The sequence below is a fragment of the Sinohyriopsis cumingii genome, chromosome 11 (genome assembly GCF_028554795.1).
Source record: "Sinohyriopsis cumingii isolate HCF-2022 chromosome 11, ASM2855479v2, whole genome shotgun sequence".
Lineage (NCBI taxonomy): Eukaryota > Metazoa > Mollusca > Bivalvia > Unionida > Unionidae > Sinohyriopsis > Sinohyriopsis cumingii.
The window spans coordinates 64,445,370-64,468,911 of NC_142971.1; the positions used below are offsets into that span (position 1 = coordinate 64,445,370).

A 23,542-nucleotide genomic window follows, 5' to 3' on the forward strand; every position below is an offset into this window, starting at 1 on the left:
AGTAACACAATTAGCTAAGAGTTAATCTACCTTGAGACCCTCAATATCTACAGCTTTGATAAATGTGAACCTTCCTCATTGCTGTTTTCCAGAGATTGGTGCTTGAGAAATCTTTCTGAGCCCTGGCCAATGCCTATGCCATGTTGCTTGATAAATCTTTCTGAGCTCTGTCCAATGCCTATGCCATGATGCTTGATAAATCTTTCTGAGCCCTGGCCAATGTCTATGCCATGGTGCTTGATAAATCTTTCTGAGCCCTGTCCAATGCCTATGCCATGGTGCTTGATAAATCTTTCTGAGCCCTGGCCAATGCCTACGCCAGCAAGATAAAAACAATTATCCCTTTATCACTTTTAATATTACTAGTCTCGTGGAAAGCCATTTCAGGCACTTCACCCCTTGCCTATTTATTTAAATAGTTATCTTAAGTGGTCTTCACTTTTTCGCTTATCTTATCTTATCTTCATGCTTTGAGGATGATATGCATGAGAATTCCCAATCTGCTCAGCTTTGATCTTAATGTGTACCAGGTTTCAGATGGATGTATCACAGTAATGCAATTTAATATGCAGTGAAACTTGATACATTGTGTTGAATTCTATTGCTGTAGAGTACTTATATACTTACTTTTAAGTGGAGCCCAGCTGCAAACTGCATAGACATATATCTGCCATCACATAATGCACCAGCAGATCTGGGTCTGTGCAGTTTGTTAGTAGTAAACAGTGGAACAAACATAGACTGTGATCTGCAGGTGAATTATGCTATGGCAGATCAGGATCTTTGTTGTTTGTAGTTTGACTCAACTTATAAGCAAGTATACATGGTATTTCCAGTTTGTAACTCATTCAGTGCCAGCAATATAACGCCTATGAAGTATTACTTGCTAATTTGAATTATGCAGCTGTCATATCGTTTTGTGATTTTTTTAAAAATATGGACAGTATTCATTAGAATGTTTGTCTGTTTTTGCTCCATGAAGTGTTGTAGTTTATTAATGTCCACTCTCTTTAAACTTGTGCTTCACATGTGTTCATTTTCATTTTATTTTTGTGTGTTCTTTTTATACATTTTCATCAGATTATTGTTTGGTATTTGAGGCAGTAAAATGTATCTAATACACACTTTCTGACACTAAGTACTCGGGTGTAAAGCAGTGAGCTAACCTTAAACCTTCTGGACAATAGGTTATTTATGCTACATGCCTGAGGTGTGGCTTGGTAATAAAGCTGTCATCCTACTTGTAAACTAGATCAAGTATCAGTACAAACAGGGGGATCCCAATTGTCCAGTCTTTGTTCCAACTTTGTATTGAAACAAGATAACCAGAAGGGCTGTATTGATAACCCAATTTGTACAATACAGAATCACCCTTAACAATGAGGTCTTTAACCTCATGAGAGCATTGTGAACATTCTGACCTGCTGTGCTTGTTTGTTGTTTTGTAATTATTTTCCTTTTAAGGCCATCATACTGTTGTTTGTTGTTTTGTAATTATTGTCCTTTTAAGGCCATCATACTGTTCTTTGTTGGAAATAAATTTTCTTGCTCTTCCCTTTAATGAAGATATTTCTTTTGTCCGATGGTATTTATTGGTGATCAGTCTAACCAAAACACCTTGATCAGAATAAATAAAACACCACAAAATATCCAAGTTTGAAAAAAGATATAAAAATTGCTTTTTATGAGTTTCATTACTTTGACATAAGAGCTGTGGTAATGAAGATGCCAGCCATTCTAGATTTTGTGGATGTGTTACAAATTTTTTTTGCAAAACATTTGCATTTCTGAAAATAATATTACGAGATCAGATTTTGGAAAAGCACAAATGGTATACACTGGTACACAGATCACAGTTTCTGAGTGAAAAAGAATGCACTTTGTGAGAAACCACTCTAGACTAGGTGCAGGTAAATGGTGGATTAGATGAATAGGATAGAAAGATGCAAATATTTTGTGATAAAAATTGTATTTGGTTATTTCTTGTTAAAATAGTTGAAGGAATTCAGGGTTCCAGAATGGGTGCACTGTTTACTCTCACTGGGTCTTGTTACTGACTGTACACGTATGTTACTCATAGGAAGCTGCAGTATGATTGGTGTGTAGATTATTTTTTTAATAATCACATTGGATCCTAATTAGTGCTGTGTACAGGTATGTAGAGGCACATAGGAAGTTGCAGTATGATTAATATTGAGGATAAAGTTGTTTTAGATGGCTTACTTACTCACTTATGTTGAATTAAAGTGGTTTTCACACAGCAGGCTGTTTAATTGTGGGGAAAGGAATTCGAGCCACTTCCCCCCAGGCTTTTATGTGCTCAATGAGCATTGTTTTAATGAAGCCATCAGGCAGTGGGACTGAAAGAAGCCCCTAACTGTTTGAATGGAGGGCTTGTTGGCAAGTAGGAGTAGACCCAGCACACACTCAATTTTCCAGTTGGTATCTACTGAGCAGTGCAAGGTGGGAATGGACCCATCACATATTCATACTTATGATGTAATTGTGTCGGTATCTACTGAGCAGTGCAAGGTGGGAATAGACCCATCACACACTCATGCTTATGATATAATTGTGTTGGTATCTATTGAGCAGTGCAAGGTGGGAATGGACCCATCACACACTCATACTTATGATGTAATTGTATCGGTATCTACTGAGCAGTGCATGGTGGGAATGGACCCATCACACACTCATACTTATGATGTAATTGTATTGGTATCTACTGAGCAGTGCATGGTGGGAATGGACCCATCACACACTCATACTTATGATATAATTGTGTCAGTATCTACTGAGCAGTGCATGGTGGGAATGGACCCATCACACACTCATACTTATGATGTAATTGTGTCGGTATCTACTGAGCAGTGCATGGTGGGAATGGACCCATCACACACTCATATTTATGATGTAATTGTGTCGGTATGCACTGAGCAGTGCATGGTGGGAATGGACCCATCACACACTCATACTTATGATATAATTGTGTCGGTATCTACTGAGCAGTGCAAGGTGGGAATGGACCCATCACACACACTCATGCTTATGATATAATTGTACTGAATTTCAGTAGCACTAAGGGCGTGTACTGCATACTGATTGAATTTGATGTCCGGCTGAGGCAAGGGACGAGAGGGTGGAAAGGATGGATCCCAGTTCACAGGTCAGTGCTCCTAGTCTCCAGTGTATATGGTTTAAATTTGTTGTCTTATGCAGTTCTGAATAAAAACTCTGTGCTGTTTTTTATATAGAGTTATGCTGAAGAGAGGTACCACGGGTGACAGCTTTTTTAGTAAAGTTTGCCACCTTTTGTGACTGGTCCTGATGGTCTTGGACTTTTAGAACACCTTATTTGTTGGATTAAATTTGGGGTCTTATGAACTTGTTAAGTGTATCTGGTAAGGCTGTAAGATTTGCAGAAATTTTGAAATGAAACAATTTGAAACTCTACCCACCCACCCCCCACCCCCCGAGTCTGCACATTATGTGTACAGCTGATGTCTATCAGACAATGTGCATGTTGAATGTACCTCACTCTTCATGCATTTCTTTCATTTGCTTTTACCTCACAGAATGGCTTTGAAGACAGTGGATTTTATTTGATATATTTGGGTACAGCATCCTTAGGATCATTGTGATATTGTTTCATAATGCATGATGATAAATAGGTAATACACCAAGACATGCAGGATCAACAGTGACTATAGGTATACTTTTATAGGATCTACAGTGACTGTAGGTATACTTTTATAGGATCAACAGTGACTATATGTATACTTTTGTAGGATCTACAGTGACTGTAGGTATGCTTTTGTAAGATCTACAATGAATACTTTTGTAATATTAACATTGACTAAAAGAATACTTTTTTAGGATCAGCAGTGACTATTAGAATACTTTTTTAATACCTACAGTGAATACTTATGTAATATTGACAATGACTATAATAATAATTTTGTAGGATCTACAATGACTATAGGAATACTTAAGTAGGATCTACAATGACTATAATAATACTTCTGTAGAATCTACAATTACTATAGGAATACTTTTGTCATTGTCATAACAAATCTGTTTTTATTATCAGTGTAAATCATTGTTACTCATTTCAGAATTTGTTACTGTTGATATGTTTGGTCAGCAAAATCAGTAAATCAACTGAATGTGTAACATCACGTAATGTGCAATACGTAAGTTCATGTTAACTTGAGGGTTTTTCTAGCACTCTGTCACATTTGATAATTTAGGAAAATGTTGAACAGAAAAGTCATACTAAAAACAGAAAAATCATACTAAAGAATTGTATGAAGCAGAAATGTGGAAATAAATATTTAATTGGAATGGGTGGCTCCTGTATCACTGACAACCACCACCTGCATGTTCATTGACTTATTCAACGATTTTATAGCTGTTTACATGCAGTAATTTAACCAAGCCATTTACACATGTAAATGTGGCAGTGTTAGCAGCTGATGCATCATCTGAAAATTTACTTTTTGCAAACATCCTGGAAAATAGTTAAAGGGAGTCCTTTTTTCAGATGTCGTATCCTGTTTGTTTTCTTGTTAGTGTAACACTAGACATTCCTTTCAAAATGTCAAGGATTTTGTATTTTAAGATTTCAGTTCCCTGAGATTAGCCAGAAATAGGTATAACCCTGCAGGGGTGATCTAACTTGAATAATCACAAGCTAGTCATCATGTCAAAATCTGCATATCATAATTTTTGTCTGTAATAATATATAAAGAATCTTTTCTCCTTAAAGAAAAAAGATATTTTTTTAAACCAAATAATATGTTCAAGATAAATTACTGAAATACTGATTGACTGGAAGGTTGTAGACTTTGCTACCCTGCAAGGAAAAAAACTTTGACAACATGGTGGCTACGTCATTATTGTGAAGGCCTTGACCCATCGAGTCTAAAGGTTCTTTTGCAGTTCTGTAGTTTTACGTGTACACCATATAGCAAACATTTTGCTGACATGCTGTTAAATATTGTACATACATGACCCTTTGTGGGCAAGATGAATGCAAACTGTCCATATTAATGGGATAAAGAACAGCATACAGTTATTAAAGTTCACATAACACGAACTCTGTTTGTCCATTGCAGAAGCCATTTGCATTAATATATATTGAGATACAGCACCAGGTACCATTTAGAATTCTATTTGAAACAAATTTTTGCAGTTTGTTACTTTTGACGAATGTGTAATCCAGTCCACATTGACTGCCTTGCTTCCAAAAGATTGATGCTACCATTCCTGATAAGTGTTTTCATGGGTTGATGTCTCTGTGGCAATGTGTTCTCCTGTCTTTGTCATAAGATGGTAGGATTCCTGAGAAGTGTTCTCCTGTCTTTGTCATGAGATGGTATGATTCCTGGTAAGTGTTCTCATGGGTTGATGTCTCTATGGTAGTGTGTTCTCCTGTCTTTATCATAAGATTGTAGGATTCCTGAGAAGTGTTCGTGTGGGTTGATGTATCTGTGTAATGTGTTCTCTTGTCTTTGTCATATGATGGTAGGATTCTTGATAAGTGTTCTCATGGGTTGATGTCTCTGTGGGAATATCTTCATTCTTTGCACAAGATGGTATGATTCCTGATAAGTATTCACATGGGTTGATGTCTCTGTGGTAATGTGTTCTCCTGTCTTTGTCATGAGATGGTATGATTCCTGGTAAGTGTTCTCATGGGTTGATGTCACTATGGTAATGTGTTCTCCTGTCTTTATCATAAGATGGTAGGATTCCTGAGAAGTGTTCATGTGGGTTGATGTATCTGTGTAATGTGTTCTCTTGTCTTTGTCATAAGATGGTAGGATTCTTGATAAGTGTTCTCATGGGTTGATGTCTGTGGGAATATCTTCTTCATTCTTTGCACAAGATGGTAGGATTCCTGATAAGTGTTCTCAATGGTTGATGTCTCTGGTAATGTGTTCTCCTGTCTTTGACATAAGATGGTAGGATTCCTGATAAGCATTCACATGGGTTGATGTCTCTGTGGTAATGTGTTCTTCTGTCTTTGTCATAAGATGGTAGGATTCCTGATAAGTGTTTTTGATGTCTCTGGTAATGTGTTCTCCTGTCTTTGTCATAAGATGGTACTGATTCCTGATAAGCATTCACATGGGTTGATGTCTCTGTGGTAATGTGTTCTTCTGTCTTTGTCGTAAGATTGTAGGATTCCTGATAAGTGTTCTCATGGATTAATGTCTCTGTCATAATGTGTTCTCATGTCTTTGTCATAATAATAATAATAATAATAATGAGGACTTTGTATAGCGCCTAATCTTTAGAAGCTCTAAGCGCTTTACAACATTAGACAACACCTATAAGATAAAAAACATATAATGATATGATTACAAAAACAAACACCATGAAATTAGAAAACATTAAAAAACATGCTGAGAATATTTAAGGTAGGAAACATTATTAGGTCTTTAAGTTTGTTCTTGCAGTTGAAATAAGTGAGTTTTGAGAGCCCTCTTGAATGTGATCACTGTGTCTTTGTGTCTAAGTTCAGTGGGCAATTCATTCCATACTGCTGGGCCCTGGTATGCAAAAGAACATTGTCCATATTACTTTGTTTTCATACTTGGAATAATGAGTATACGATTGTCAGAAGAGGAGCATAAGTATCTTGCTGGTGTGTACACATGGGTGAGGTCAGATAGGTATGTTGGACTTGAGTCCAACAGTGAAATGTAGCACAGAGAACAATTTTTGTGTTTGATTCTGGATCAAATGGATAGCCAGTGTAGGGTACAGAGCAGCGGGGACGTGTGCTCTGATCGTGGTACTCTAAGTATGATCTGAGCAGCTGTGTTTTGAACTTTTTGAAGTTTCTGGAGCAGATATTGAGATGAACCAGACAGAATTGAGTTACAATAGTCCAGTCTTGAAAGTACTAATGAACACACAAGTGTTTTAGTGGCATCAACTGAAAGATATTTGCAAATTTAGCTGATGCGTCTCAGCTCAAGATATGCAGCCTTGCATATGTTCATGACGTGTTAGTGCAATGTGAGAGTACTGTCCAGAGTAACACCTAGGTTTCATACTGATTGTGTGAATTTAATGTAGGTGTTGCTGATATTTATTGTTTGAGGTAAAGGATGTGACTGAGAAAGTCTTTGTGTTGTGATCAGAATGGCCTCAGTTTTATCATCATTCATCTGCAGCTTGTTACATGTCATCCATAATATTGTGCAGTACTGCATAACTTTACTACCAGTAGTTTATTTTCAGTGTAAATCATTGTTATACTTGTTTCAGAATTTAATACTGTTATTTATTTACAAAAGGCACTGAAATTCTTCATATTTAAAAAAAGTATTTCAAAAATGTAGTTTTGTTTGGTGTGTTATAATACAGCAGCATAAGCAGGCTATTTTATGCCAAGTTCTTTGGAGTAAAAAATTGTTTGCCCAAGGATATGCCATGGTATTCAGCCTGTGTTAATCCAATGATACGATTCAAACCTGTACCCTTTTGATTGCAAGTCAAGCTTGCTAACTGCTGAACCACTGTGGTTTGCTCAGGAATGAAGCAAAATATTATCCACAGAATCATGAATTCTGCCATAAGCTGCATACTGGATGAAAAATGTTTGATATGTGGATAATACTTGCAGATGTGGTTACCATTGATAATGGGGGCCCCCGAGTGGTCTAAAGTGCTCACCGTTATGGATCACTGTCATATCACCTCTGTCTGCATCGTTTTGAGTCTTGGGCTCGGCCAGAGTGGGTATGTGAGAAAGCTTGCCAGTAGCTTCTGGTGGGTCGGTGGTTCTTTCCTGGGTTTTCTTGGGTTGTTCCTCCACCATTTATGCTGGTCACCATGTATGCCTATCTTGTGCTTAAAAATAGTGTTAAACCCCATAACAACAACAACAACCATTGATAACGTATTGGTTAACATTGTATTTATAACTGTATGCAATAACAGAAAAACCTGTCTTAGCCTTATAAGCTTATTAGGGACAACATTTAGTGGTCTCTGGCTAACCTTACTGTAAATTTTCTGTATGTTTTAATCATGTATTGGTAAGTGGTCCATTGACAGGTGTTAGGCTTTAGGGGCATACAGTGATACATTAATTATTGGTTTATCTGTTCACATATATGTTTCCCATGACTTATGGATTGGGTGTATAACACAGGCTCTTTTTTCTGAACTCCCATTTATACAAATGTTTTCTATGACCCAGAAGAGTTTTTAATTTAAATGCATAAATAAACACTGACACAGAAAACGTTGGTTCAGTCATCTTGGTATATGCAGATTGTTCACACAATTTTTAGTTTGGATGATGTGTATACTATGTCATAAGAACACACATTTTGGGAAACATCTTACTGATTTGGATGAACTATTTGTTTAGAAAATTAGTACATGTTAGTGGATAGCTGAATTTGTAGTGTTTAAGAAGAGAAAGGCATTCTTGCCAGATCCCAGGCTTACTGCTATTTGTTTTACAGTACCATCACCTCCTGAATCACCACACAGGACTTCCAGTCCATGATATTAAACTGTAACATCATCTGTAACAAAATATCATATTGACAGTAATTCCTAATTACTTATCATTCCCATGGCATCACCATTGCCACTCCTCCCAGCCCAAGCACCTGTTTCCCCCACAGGGATGATTCACATTTCTTAAACTTCTTCGATGCTTCAAATTATATACAGTATTGAAGTCTCCTGAATAGTGTTGGAGGAGTTAAGCATCATTGCATATATAGAGACAGTAAGGATTATATTATCTTTACTTTGTGTTTTTTTCTTCAGAAAAACTATGTAACAAAAAATTGTCATAACTGGGAATAGTCTGATACCTTAAAAAAGCATTTTGATCGTGTAATTTTGAATGTTTCTCATTTCTACAGCTGTGTTTGCTTTAATTTTCAGATGATTTTCATGTCATTGTCACATGGTTGATTTGAATCCATATATTTCAGGTGGCTGGTGTCGATAACACAGCAGAGTCCACCATGAGCCAGTCCCATCTTTTCCATTCCAGTGATGGGGAGTTTGACACAGCCATACAGGGCATGAACCTCAAGGTAGTCTTGGAGACAAAAATGTGTTGGGAAGAGGGGCATTGTTACTTGTCTCTATTTTGTAAATTTTACTGATGTTTTGAAATTTCAGTATACATTTTCAAAATGACATATATGTAATATCAGGTTAGAGCCATAACATTCCATCCAGCATTAGGCAGATTGACACTTTCCATGACCCTCATGAATGCAGAAGGGGGAATATTGTGTTAATCTTGTAGATATATCTTTATGTATGCACATATTCCCATGAATCAACTGAAGTTTTGTGTAAAGGCCATTTGGAGTGTCATTTTAAGTAAAGCAGTTTCTTCATCAGATACATTACATTGTGATAATTTTCTGCTACCTCCAAATCCAGTGATAAACCAAAAAATAAATCTGTCTATATAGTATGTAAAGGGAAGCAACTCTTACAAGTTAACTTCTGTTTATACCCATTAGGTGGCCACCACTATTTTCACTGCTATATGCTAATATATCCTCCTGAAAATCCAATTAAATTCTATAAATTTTACAACTTAAATTTAATCATCCATATTTTTTATAGTGGTACAGCATGTCAGAATGTTTTATATGGTGCATAAATGATATAATATAAACTGCTATGTTATTCAAATGATATGGAAGTATAATAGCTGATACTGTAATGTTACCAATCAAAATCACATGTGACAAGAACAAGTGGTATGGTAAATGAAAAATATTGATAAATTCACTGGATTTTTAACAAAAAGTGTGTGTGCATATACACACACACACACATACATACACACACACATGATTTAAGGTTGTAGAGGATGGACTCGAGACATGTCTACACATACAATTGCTAATTGACACACATGTAATGTGCATGCACTTTGATATGAAAATACTTGGTCCAGCATTTTGAAAACAGCAGCCTCAAAAATTAATATGTTTAACTACACTTCATATCCGATTTGTTAAATAGTCTCATGGGGGATGCCCTCTTTACCCCTCATGGAGACGAAACAGCACCAGAACATATTGTGTCCATGAATACAGAAGAATCATTGATTAGTCTTTGGGTGATTTTGAGATGCCCTCTCCATCCCCTATGATGATGCATGATAGTGCCACAACATACTGCATCTGTGAATACAGTAGAGTTGTTGATGAGTCTCATCAGTGACATCAAGATGAAAACTCTCCAGCCCCCATAAAGATGCAAAATAGTGCAAGAATATACTCTAACTGTAAATACATTAGAGTCATTGAATATTTCATTGGTGATATTGAGATGTCCCCCATTGCTGACATAGATACAGTGTCAGAACAGATTTTTTCCATGAAAGTAGTAGAAAGCAGATTTAATTCCTATCAAGTTTTGGAATTGCATATGATCAGTATGTTTCAAAAGGCTTAGTTGTTGATATATCAAGGAGTAGAAATGGCTGTCATGTATTGTAATCCCACTGGGAATAAACCTAAGACCCCACATGGAATAAACATAAGACCCAATTGGGAATAAGCCTTAAACCCCATTGGGAATGAGCTGAAGACCCCACTGGGAATAAGCATAAGACCCCACTGGGAATAAGCCTTAGACAACACTGGGAATGAGCCTAAGACCCCATTGTGAATGAGCCTAGGACAACACTGGGAATAAGCCTGAGACCCCACTGGGAATGAGCCTAAAACCCCACTGGGAATGAGCCTAAGACCCCATTGGGAATAAGCCTAAGACCCCACTGGGAATGAGCCTAAGACCCCAGTGGGAATAAGCCTAAGACCCCATTGGGAATGATCATAAGACCCCATTGGGAATGAGCCTAAGACCCTATTGGGAATCAGCCTAAGACCCCACTGGGAATAAGCCTTAGACATCACTGGGAATGAGCCTAAGACCCCATTGTGAATGAGCCTAAGACCCCACTGGGAATGAGCCTAAGACCACACTGGGAATGAGCCTAAGACCCCATTGGGAATGAGCCTAAGACCCCACTGGGAATAAGCCTTAGACAACACTGGGAATGAGCCTAAGACCACACTGGGAATAAATGTAAGGCTTTACTGGGAATAAGCCTAAGACCCCATTTGGAATAAGCCTAAGACCCCAGTACATGTAAAGATGTGTGGTGGTCCACAAACATATTTGCCCATGAGGCATGAGAAGTTGCTATCTTATATCGTGTCTGTGCATGAATATGTTAAGAAAACAAGCTGAACATGAAGATTTGAAATTTGACCAATAAGGTACTGGCCATACCACACCAGGTGGCCGGCCAGATCACAAAGCATGTATTGTCTGTCATGCCGTTCCAACTGCCAAAACTGACATATGAACAAGCTCTGTACAGTTACAGTGGTCAGGAGTCTGTTAGCTTCGACTGATGAGACCAGCCATATGAACAGTCTCTGTACAATTACAGTGGTCAGGGGTCTGTTAGCTTCGACTAATGAGACCAGCCATATGAAAAAGCTGTGTACAGTTAGAGTGGTCAAGAGTCTGTTAGCTTCGACTAATGAGACCAGCCATACGAACAAGCTCTGTACAGTTACAGTGGTCAAGAATCTGTTAGCTTCGACTAATGAGACCAGCCATATGAACTAGCTCTGTACAGTTACAGTGGTCAAGAGTCTGTTAGCTTCAACTAATGAGACCAGCCATATGAACAAGCTCTGTACAGTTACAGTGGTCAAGAGTCTGTTAGCTTCGACTAATGAGACCAGCCATATGAACTAGCTCTGTACAGTTACAGTGGTCAAGAGTCTGTTAGCTTCGACTAATGAGACCAGCCATATGAACTAGCTCTGTACAATTACAGTGGTCAAGAGTCTGTTAGCTTCGACTCATGAGACCAGCCATATGAAAAACTTAAAATCTATCAATGCAGTGAAAACTCCCTAAACTGGTTTACTTCTTTCTTGACTGATAGAGTGCAAAAAGTGTCTTTAAATTGTCATGTTTCTGAAAGTAAAAATATTCATTGTGGAGTACCACAGGGCTCTAACCTTGGGCCTGTGTTATTCGTTACCTCTTAAGATTGGAACTTTAATTTCTTCTGCTGACCTCTATGCAGATGATACTACACTGTCTGATGCTCATTACTGAAATTATCACCTGACTCTTTGCTGCAGAATTGAAAGCACATATTTCAAACACATGTAGATGCAGAAAATGGCATGGCTTATATGGTTTTCTCTGCACAGCTGTCTTCCAGGATGCATCTATACTGATAAATATAGGTTGATCATGAGTACTGAGAAAGTTATTGAATTTTAAATATGGTGTTTTTGTAGGTTTACTACGGGAATTGAATTAGTACCATGAGTCCTTCTTAGTCAAAGCTGTTCTTAGATATGTCTAGGTCAATTACTGCAGGCAAGATTAAGTGCTTGGTCTGTGGCCATAAAAGTGATTGCCAAAGCAGGATTCAAACTTAAACCCTTTTGATCCTGAATTTACTGTTGTCACCTATTTGGACCTTGCTGCCTCTTTTGATAGCATTTTAATTTGTTTTTCAGTCCCTGCTGGAGACTATCTCCATACTGCAGAAGGAGATGGCAAGGGAGCAGGAGAACTTCAACTCCCTCAACAAAGAGCTTGCTGGACAGAAGAAGAACTCTGGACAGTACAAACAGATCTCGCGTGAGTTGAACCAGTCACAGGAACGCCTCACACAGCTTATGAACAGAAGCATGAAGTGCTTTGCTCAGGTACTAAGAAAATTTATTGTACTCTTTATATGTTACACTTTTATCAGCAGTTTTTAATTTGGAGTCCAGGTGGAATAAATTTTATATATATATATAAAACTCCTCAAGGAACCACCAGCAGTCACACCATACAAAAAAGAAATAATTTTGAATGAAATGACAGCTTTACTTCAAAGGTTAGTAGTCTGGTTCATTAGAAAATTGAAAGTACCCGTAGACAATCACTTTCAAGCAAGATCACAGAACAGAAATATTTTTGCCCTCAATAGTTTTGGTGTACAGTAGAGGAACTGCCATTTGCTTGTGTTTTATTTAAAATTCTAATTTTTAGCCTTTTAGTGAGAACAAAAATGAGTCCGTTTTGTTAAGGTCTTCTGTCCACTCTTGGAGGGGGGTTTGCTCATGGGAGAGAGAGACCTCTGTATTGTTCACATTCTGGTAAAATCATGTGTAACAAGTAAGACTGAAATGTGAAAATTTGACTTGGTTGGTATTCTGTGGACTGGCTAACACTTAGTAAAAAAAATACAGTAGAATTTTTACATCATGACAACATAAAAGCACACTGTTGCATCATAACTACATGAAAGCTTAGTTACTGTTTTATCATAACCACATGAAAGCTTAGTTACTGTTTTATCATAACCACATGAAAGCTTAATTACTGTTGTATCATGATTACATAAAAGCTTAGTTTCAGTTGCATCATGATCACATGAAAGCTTAGTTACTTAATTCTTTGATGATAAGACCATCAGGCCAGTCAAATATATTTTGAAAATATTGTGGAGATAGGCAAGTTCATGCAGGCACATTACGGTTATGAGTTGAAAATGTGTAAGAAATGAGTATTTTATTAGGGACTTGTAGATGACTGATAGATTTTGCAGTAAATTTTTGTGAATAATTGGTTTAATTATACGAGTCAAATTTTACTTCAAGAAACAAAGTTGGTTACTCATGTCATGTAATAATTTCCTGAAGTGTGGATTTGTTTTGGGCATGGGCATATTGTGTGGATGGATTTGGCCTTGGGTATAGGCATATGATGTGGATGGACTTAGTATTAGGTATAGGCATATCATGTGGATGGACTTCTTGGGCATGGGCACATCATCTGGATGGACTTAGCATTGAGCATGGGCATATTGTGTGGATGAACATAGCCTTGGGGATGGGAATATCACGTGGATGAACACAGCCTTTGGCATAGAATATTTTGTGGATGAACTTAACCTTGTGCATAGGCATATCATGTGGATGAACTTAGCCTTGAGCATAGGCATATTTTTGTGGATGAACTTAGCTAGGCATATTGTGTGGATGAACTTAGGCGTATTGTGTAGATGAACTTTAGCCTTGGGCAAAGGCATATCATGTGGATGAACTTAGCCTTGGGCATATGCATATTGTGTAGATGAACTTAGCCTTGGGCATAGGCATATTGTGTGGATGAACTTAGCCTTGGGCATATGCATATTGTGTGAATGAATTTAGCCTTGGGCATAGGCATATCATGTGGATGAACTTAGCCTTGGGCATATGCATATTGTGTAGATGAACTTAGCCTTGGGCATAGGCATATTGTGTGGATGAACTTAGCCTTGGGCATATGCATATTGTGTGAATGAATTTAGCCTTGGGCATAGGCATATCATGTGGATGAATTTAGCCTTGGGCATATGGATATTGTGTAGATGAACTTAGCCTTGGGCATAGGCATATTGTTTGGATGAACTTAGTCTTGGGCATAGGCATATTGTGTAGATGAACTTAGTCTTGGGCATAGGCATGTTATTTGGATGAACTTAGCCTTGGGCATAGACATGTCATGTGGATGAATGTAGCCTTGGGCATATGCATATTGTGTGAATGAATTTAGCCTTGGGCATAGGCATATCATGTGGATGAACTTAGCCTTGGGCATATGGATACTTTGTGGATGAACTTAGCTTGGCATATTGTGTGGATGAACTTAGTCTTGGGCATAGGCATGTTATTTGGATGAACTTAGCCTTGGGCATAGGCATATTGTTTGGATAAATTTAGCCTTGGGCATAGGCATATTTTTGTGGATGAACTTGGCATTGGGCATATACATATTGTGAGAATGAATTTAGCTAGGCATATTGTGTAGATGAACTCAGCCTTGGGCATATGCATATTGTATTGATGAATTTAGCTAGGCATACTTTTATGGATGAACTTAGCCTTGGGCATAGGCATATCATGTGGATATATGCATATCATTAGAGAAATATACTGCAAGTGGATTACTTAGATAATATGCATCTTATCCTTGTCATGTAAGCTATAGATTATCTTGTAAGGGAAAAACTTACTAGATAGACCATTGCTTTGGGAGACCGCCTGTAATATGAGACCAAATGTTTAATGCTTTAGTTTTGCTCCATAATGCTCCATTGTTTTGGGAGACCACCTGTAATATGAGACCAAATGTTTAATCTTGAGTTAGTTTTGCTTCATTTGAAAGAACACCTTTGGAGGTGTGGGTGGGCAGTAGACAGGTTTTACAGTACAGGTATTAAGATTTGGTTCTTGTACTAATTATTTCTTTTGAATGAAATTGGTAAGTTTTATTTAAAAGCTTTTTGCTGTATTTGTTACAGCAAGGAAATCACCACCAAGGCAAACCAAAGTCAGGATCAACAATTCCAAGAAAAAATTCTGTGACCAGCAGTTCAAAACCAGAGCCATTTGTACAGGTTGTCAGAAGTCATTCCATGCATGAAACTCGAGAACTGAAAGCAGTCTCAATTCCAGATGTAGATCCAAGCAATGACACTGTCAAACCTGTACTGTTAAGTGTACCTTCATCAAATGATACAAGGTCAGCAAATCTGTCTGTATCCCATACACAAAACCAGTCACAAGGCCAAACGACACAAAATGGAGTGAATGGGCACAGTGATATTAGTGTAAATAAGTCCAACAAAACAAATGCAGGTGCTGACTCAGATTATAGTACAAATGCCCCTTCATTGCAGAATAGTTCAAGGACCATTCCCAATAAAGTTGTCAGTGATGGAAATAGTTACATGTTACAGAACCATTCTAAAAACACAGAAAACTCTCACACAGGGTCATTGACCAATGAGACAAATAAATTCTCAAGCCATGCTACCCCTGGAGGAATACTTTCTAAAGAAGAGAATACACACCACAGTGAACAGTCTCATGCTAAAATAACAGTTAAGAAACCAGATTCAGCTCCATCAGATACCCGTGATATTCAAAGAAGAGTTGATAAAGCACAAGATATGCTTTACAGATCCATGGATAGAAGAAATCCAGTTGACTTGAATCAGCAAACTCAGAAAGTCAATCTCTTAGCAGAGATTAAAAGTTTTGACAAGGAGTTGAAGCCCACAGCAACACGCAGTGGGGCAGCAGCTCTTACTGAATTGAAACCGCATGGTGTAGAGGACAAAACATCTGATGGAAGAAATAAATTGTTCAGTGAGATTAAACTGAAGAAAATAAACACAAATAATGAGGCTAAATTTGTTGAAAAGGTTGCGTCCTTTGAAATAGAAAACTCAACCTCTTTTTCAATGAATACTAGAGAGAAAGAAAACAAAATTTCTGAACCAGTTCATGAGCAGTCATTACTGGAGCCAGAATTTGAACCTAGTAGCAAACTGGCTGGTCAAAGAGAGATAACTCTGATGAATGAATATCCTGAGCTGCATGTGGAAGGAAGCTCTTCATCTGAGGAGAATGAAGGAGAGGAAAAAGAGAAGGCCAAAGGGAAATTTGTCACAGAAGTCAAACTGTCTAATATACCAGATGACTATGCTCGAGCACAAACATTGGGTGAGTATTCCTTGAAATTCATTGCCCTTAAACTAGTACAAAATCATATTGCTGAATTTGAAGAGTTGTATCCCTTTATTAGCTGTTGAACTATTTCAAGCTGTAATGACAGTTTTGTCAAAAAACAGATTTAAAATGTTCTATGTATGGCTTATTGAAAGATATTAGACTTAAATTATAAATACATCCATGACTTTGTGAAGAGTGTTGGCATTTTCCAGTATTGGAAGACTACAGTATTGGTCATCTTTTGCTGTCATCTTACATTTTGTCATCTTTTGCTGCAATCTTACATTGTATGTGGAATTTATAGGATTTCAGTTCTCAGATTCATGAAGTGTAGAAACATTCATCTAGAGAGCAGATTAAGCCGTTTTGTATATGCCACAAAATATTGTCTACTATTGTGTTTGCCTGACTCCCCCCAGCAGTTCGTACCCTCCATTTGCAATTTTTTTAAAAGCATCAAAAGTGCACAGACCTTAGTGGTTTCATTTGTTATTATATTTTGTAATATGATTGTCACCAAGGGGTCCCAAATGTTAATCTTGTTCATGTTTCAAAGAAAGTGGCGGTTTTTAGTGCCTGGTTACAGTCCTTTTCTGGTTTCTGAAAAGTCCATTTTCCATGAAGGGGTGCAGTTAACACTGTCAGAATTTTAGAAAACTTCTTCTGGGTCCACATAGATTCTTATGATTGGTTACCCAGGTACAGGGAAATTGTATTAAATGTGTACAAACCTTAAGTCCACATTTTTGTTAATTCACAGTGTCCTATAAATATCACTGCCTAATGTCATCTGATACAAATTCATCCTAATGTATCTGATAAAGTTCTGAAATCCTCCATCATCATCTAGTAAATCGTCATGGGCTAGGCCTCATAAATATCATCTGACTCCTTCCTTGGCCTTCATGTCATTTGCAGATGCTTATTTAGAGACTGACCTGGAGCTATGTAAGTAACACTTTCATTGTTCAATTTGTGAAATCTATTCAAGGTTGCAGCTAAATGCATGTCATACGTGTGGCAAGATCAAATAGTCACCCCCTGTCACTTGCCACTGTACCACACTTGTGGCTCAATCAAAGAATTGTCATGTGAGAAAACAAGCTATGATTCATGTCAGTTACTTACTGGAAGAGGCAGACTTCTGATTTGCACTGAAAAAAGTACAGTATTTGCGGCTCAATCAAAACGATTGTTAACATGGAAAAAGTGAATGCTTCATTTACAAGCACTGGCAGAAAATTTGTATATGGTAAATGGGTACTCTACTGCTAATTTTATTACCCAGGCTATTAACAACTGGTGGGTACCCAAGTACCCAATACCTGTTGGCATCTTTAGATGAAGGTCAAAGTACTACATTTACCTCGAAGTTTGGCCCATGTCATTGGTACCAGTACTTCCAATGTAAACTTTTAAATTTCTCAAGACATTGAGCAAAAAATAAAAATGACCGGCAGTTTAACTCATGTGTATGTGTTTAAAAGGATGTAGCTTCCAAAGTTGCAGAAATTTAACAAATTCTGAACTTATTGAAGATGGAGAGTTATAACACTCCTGTTATATGAAAAATTAGACTCGATGATGCAGATAGGAACACTGTTAGTAAATAAACAGTTACCATAATTAGAAATGCAAACAATGGTATTATGGACACCCTGGCAATAGTCAGGTTAGTTGTTATAAATAGATGAATGAAAACACACAAAGTTTTATATAATTTTTATTTTTATTTTAAAAACTGGTAGTGGGGTAAAAAGTTTATGGAGTAGGCAGTATATAGAATATTATAAAGTGGGCCTTTCTTGGTTGTAATAATAATAACAATAATGAGGACTTTGTATAGTGCCTAATCTTTAGAAGCTCTAAGCGCTTTACAATATTAGACAACACCTATAAGATAAAAAACATATAATGATATGATTACAAAAACAAACACCATGAAATTAGAAAACATTAAAAAAACATGCTGAGAATATTTAAGAAATACAAAAATGTGTTGGCAGTAAAGAAATAACATTATTTTCATCTATTTTTGTGACCAGTTTATTTGGGTTGTATTAGTTATGACTGTCAGTTAAAGAAGCACTGTTTCTTTCAATTGTCACTGTCTCATTTTCAGCTATTACATGTGAGCTTGGGTTGGCTGCAGTGAGAGATTTTGAAATCATAGGGTTGTGTGTGTGTCAAAGATGCTTTATTTTAACGAAAGTATTATCTGTTGTGCTTTGTTCTTATTTTGCATTAAGTTTCAACATTTTATAATAAACTGATTTTCATGTCACTGAGCATACTTGGATTTTAGCATGCATTAATGGAACAGATATGGCATGTGCCTGGCCTTGCGAGTGTGGAGCATCATTGGAGGCCAGGGTACCAGGCTATTTCTTTAGGTGCAAATTTATTTTAGTCTTAGAAAGTCGGGTGCACAGTAATAACTCTCCATTTATACAGTATTAAGTTCCTGACCTGATAAAAGGAAAATGTTGATATCTTTTCCTTTTGCTGTTGTGGGGGTGGGGGTGGGGTGATATGATACCCCCCACCTGTTATGGTACTTTGATTATCATTTATGATTATCATCAACCATGGTGTTATTCGCCAGATCAAGCAAACAGTAAAATAAAATAATGGATGGAATAGCAGATCTGAGATACAGAATAGAAGAACACAAGCCCCTGTATGTAAATATAATCAATTACATAAACAAAATGAAACTGAACATGACATTTGAATGAGAAACTTTCTCACAGAAATAAAATTACAAAATTTATGCGATATGCAATTAGCTGTTCTGTTATACTGATAAAAACAAATTTCATAAAAGAATTGAGTGAATGACAACTCAAATTGCTGGCATGCCAACATAACCTAATTGCTTCCTGTCCTTCCAAATCACTGTTGGGGACATAACAGTGTTGCCATATTTCTTTTCCTTCTCTGTCTTTCTCCCCAACCTCTAAAGGTCATCAACCATGCCTTGGTTGTAGTCTGCACTCATTCCCACTGTGTTGCACAGGTACGGAACTATTTGTCCCCTTCAAATAATTATAATATGGAACCTAAATATATGTCAAGTTATTATTCTCCTGGAATGGAACAATATTCCCAATCTTTGTACATCAAATATTGTAATTCAAAAGAAATAAGCAGATGTGGTCAGATAGCAACCCTGATACACACACATACACTATTATTATAAAATTAATGTCTTCCCATAGCTGCTAGTCACAATCCTAACTGGAACAATGACATAACTAGACCTCTTAAATAAATTATTGGGCTGTAAATTACTAGCAGAATGACATTGGTTGACACACCAATTTTCTGTAGCTTAAGAAATTGACAACTTAATTACACAAATGAATTAATGGACTTCAAGTCTAGTCTTAACTTCATTACTTAGTGATTCATTGACATAGATGCTACATATCAATTAAGACATAAATTAATTCATATTAGAAATTCCTATAATACATGATTTCTATTACATACAAACTACCAAACCCAAACACATTCATATCAATGAAATATTATATGACACTCTTTAGTACATCAGTCAAATAATTTCAAGACGGTGAATGCATGATTAACTTCTAAACTCAAGGAAAATTAATAAATTCAACAAATAATTACATATAATTTACCTCAGTGAGCTTATTGTATGTGATTGAGACAACACCTTTATGCCTTTTGAAGACTTGCTTTATCTGTACAGCTGAATCTCTCTCTCGCTCTCTCTGGTTCTCTCAAACTCTTCCAGACCCCTGTACCTAGACAATTTATTTAATAAAATTTTTTTTATTTCCTCAGAGTCCCTCAGACTTATCTTTTGGCAGAAAAACTTTGACTACCAAAATTTGCAAAAGGAAATTACTTAAAACATTGAATTGTGCCTGGTATATGTCATGCTGATCATGACAAAATTTGTTGTGAGAGCAACTAGAAAATCATTTAGAAAATGTTTGCACCCTAATAACTGTGTACACTTTTTTTTATTTGTCCAATGTGTATAGTAATTGCTCAATATTTGTTACAAGGTATCATTACCAACATCATCAATACAAGGGTTTTGATAGTGACAACAAAAATAACAACAAAAGATTTAGTGAACTTGGACAATGAGATATATTTCATAATCATCATCTATTAGACATTAAAATTTCAGTAATAATTTTACTTTTGTTTTATAAAATTGTCTATTTTGATTACTGGTATCAGCCCCTACTTAGTAGCCATCTTAAAACCAGCTTTTACATGTTTTAAGATTAATCAATTTTTAGAATGCAGACATATTTTTGATTATATTGTTGCATTCACTTAACTGTTTGCTATTGATTTTTGAGCTAGCTACTTCAGAAGGTAATGAGAGGCATGTGGTATAGACATATATCTATGAAAAATATATCATGTGAGAAATGTAAGCTTAATCTAAAGTATTTACATTTTATTTGATTGTTTAGTATAAAGTATATAACAAAACAAGTTTAAAGGGATATCACATATTGAATCAGCGAACCACAAAAAATATTATTATTAAAATTGTGCTTTGAGTTTGTGGCTTATTATGAAATAAAATATATTTGTTATTAATTAACTAAGTACCTGTGGATATAGTAGGTACCCCAGAACTTGCATACTGGGTCTCATTATAATTTTAGCATGTGTTTAAAGGTGAGAAAAAGGAAGAAATCTTTAAATTGCATTTGATCCTCTTAATCAGCCAAATCCATACTCCACATTTATATTGTTAAAAAGAGCAACACTTAAAAGCTTTTTAAAAATTTTTTTGAAAATTATAACTGTTGCACCTTGCTCAAAGTTTAATTTTCATTTAAGTGCATAAGATTGACATTCACACTTGACCAGAGAAGTTAGTGACAGTTCATAGCAAAATAATAATAATACTATAGAGGACTTTGTATAGCACCTAATCTTTAGAAGTTCTGAGCGCTTTATATTAGACAACACCTATAACATAAAAACATATATAATGATATGATTACAAAAAACAAAAACCATGAAATTAGAAAACATAAAAAAAAACATGCTGAACTATTTAAGGTAGGAAACATTATTAGATCTTTCAATTTGTTCTTGCAGTCGAAATAAGTAAGTTTTAAGAGCACTCTTAAATGGGATCACTGTCTTTGTGTCAAAGTTCAGTAGGCAATTCATTCCATGTTGCTGGGTTCTGGTATGCAAAAGAACATTGTCCATATGACTTCGTTTTCATAGTGGGAACAATGAGTATACGATTGTCAGAAAAGGAGCGTAAGTATCTTGCTGGTGTGTACACATAGGTGAGGTTGGATAGGTATGTTCGACTAGAGTCCGTCATTGAAACAAAACACGGAGAAGAAATTTTGTGTTTGATTCTGGATCAGATGGATAGCCAATGTAGGGTACAGAGCAGCGTGGAGGTGTGCTCTGATCGTGGTACTCTAAGTATGATCCGAGCAGCTGTGTTTTGAAATTTTTGAAGTTTCTGGAGCAGATATTGAGATGATCCAGACAGAATTGAGTTACAATAGTCTAGTCTTGAAAGTACTAATGAACACACAAGTGTTTAGTGGCATCATCTGAAAGATATTTGTGAATTGAGCTGATGCGTCTCAGCTCAAGATATGCAGCCTTGCATATGCTCATGACATGTTGGTGCAATGTGAGAGTACTGTCCAGAGTAACACCTAGGTTTCATACTGACTGTGTGAATTTAATGTTGGTGTTGCTGATATTTATTATTTGAGGTAAAGGATGTGAATGAGAAAGTCTTTGTGTTGTGATCAGAATAACTTCAGTTTTATATCATTCATCTGCAGTTTGTTACATGTCATCCATGATTTCACATCAGAAATGCACCTCTCTACACCTTGGATGGTAACATCAAATTCAGTTGGGTGGCTAGATTTGTATATTTGGGTGTCATCAGCATACAATTGGTGACACTTGAGAGCGGCTGAGTATATAGAATGAAGTGAACAGGTCCAAGAACAGACCCCTGTGGAACACCACAACATAGATTATCTAGGCTGGAGTGTGTTCCATTTGCAGACACAATTTGTGTCCTGTTGACCAAGAAGGACTTGAACCACAGTAAGGCTGTATCATGGCTGCCAAATACATACTGGAGATTGTGAAGTAATATATCATGGTCTATTGTGTCAAATGCTGCAGACAAATCAAGGAGGGTGAGGACTGTAATCTTTCCACTATCCAAAGCAGAGAGAATGTCATTAACTACTTTTAGAAGCATAGTTTCAGTACTGTGGCAAGGGCAATATGCAGATTGTACATTGCTAAAAAAAACCGTTTGAATTCAGATGAGATACAAGCTGGGATAGAACAACCTTTAAAAGAAGATGATGCACCTGAACCCCAAATTTATACCTGCAATTTTCATGTCTGATGGTAATTTTTCACACGATGTGATGCTCACAGTTGAAATGCAAGCCCTTTTCCTAGGTGATAATTCTGCAAAACAATGTGTGCTAAACAGCTTAATGCAATTCAAAATAGTTCAAACCATTTTTTGAGATATTCTTCTTCCCTGAACCTTCACGTCTACTGCTATGGATGGCTTGCTGTTCTTCTTCGTTGATTATTGGTGTTTCATTGTCTACAAACTGTAAATTCTGTAGAAGGCGTACATGCCTCATATTAATTTCATGAGCAACACAAGCCCGAAAAAGTCATAACATAGAAATTTGACAGGGGTCAATTTACGAAACTGTCTGCTGGCACCTTAAAAATTGGGCACAAAATAGGTTATGTCAATAGTTGGGTATACTTGTACATCAGTATTTAGACATTATCAAATAAAATAGTATAAACAAAAAAAATGGGATGCAAAACTAATAATATTATTACTCTTTTAGAAAAGGGACTACTTTGCAGCAAAATGCATTGCATTGTATACATTGTGAATTATGACTGAC

General features: G+C 36.5%; 1 protein-coding gene across 1 annotated transcript in view; it reads left to right on the forward strand.

Moving 5' to 3' along the window:
- The window catches only part of LOC149788589 (uncharacterized), a 177,003-nt gene that overhangs the window by 6,873 nt on the left and 146,588 nt on the right, over positions 1-23,542 (forward strand). The window contains exons 2-4 of the mRNA XM_089973529.1: positions 8,973-9,077; positions 12,567-12,758; positions 15,389-16,595. Of these exons, the coding sequence (XP_089829655.1) occupies positions 8,973-9,077; positions 12,567-12,758; positions 15,389-16,595 (1,504 nt within the window). The remainder of the gene's footprint in view (positions 1-8,972; positions 9,078-12,566; positions 12,759-15,388; positions 16,596-23,542) is intronic.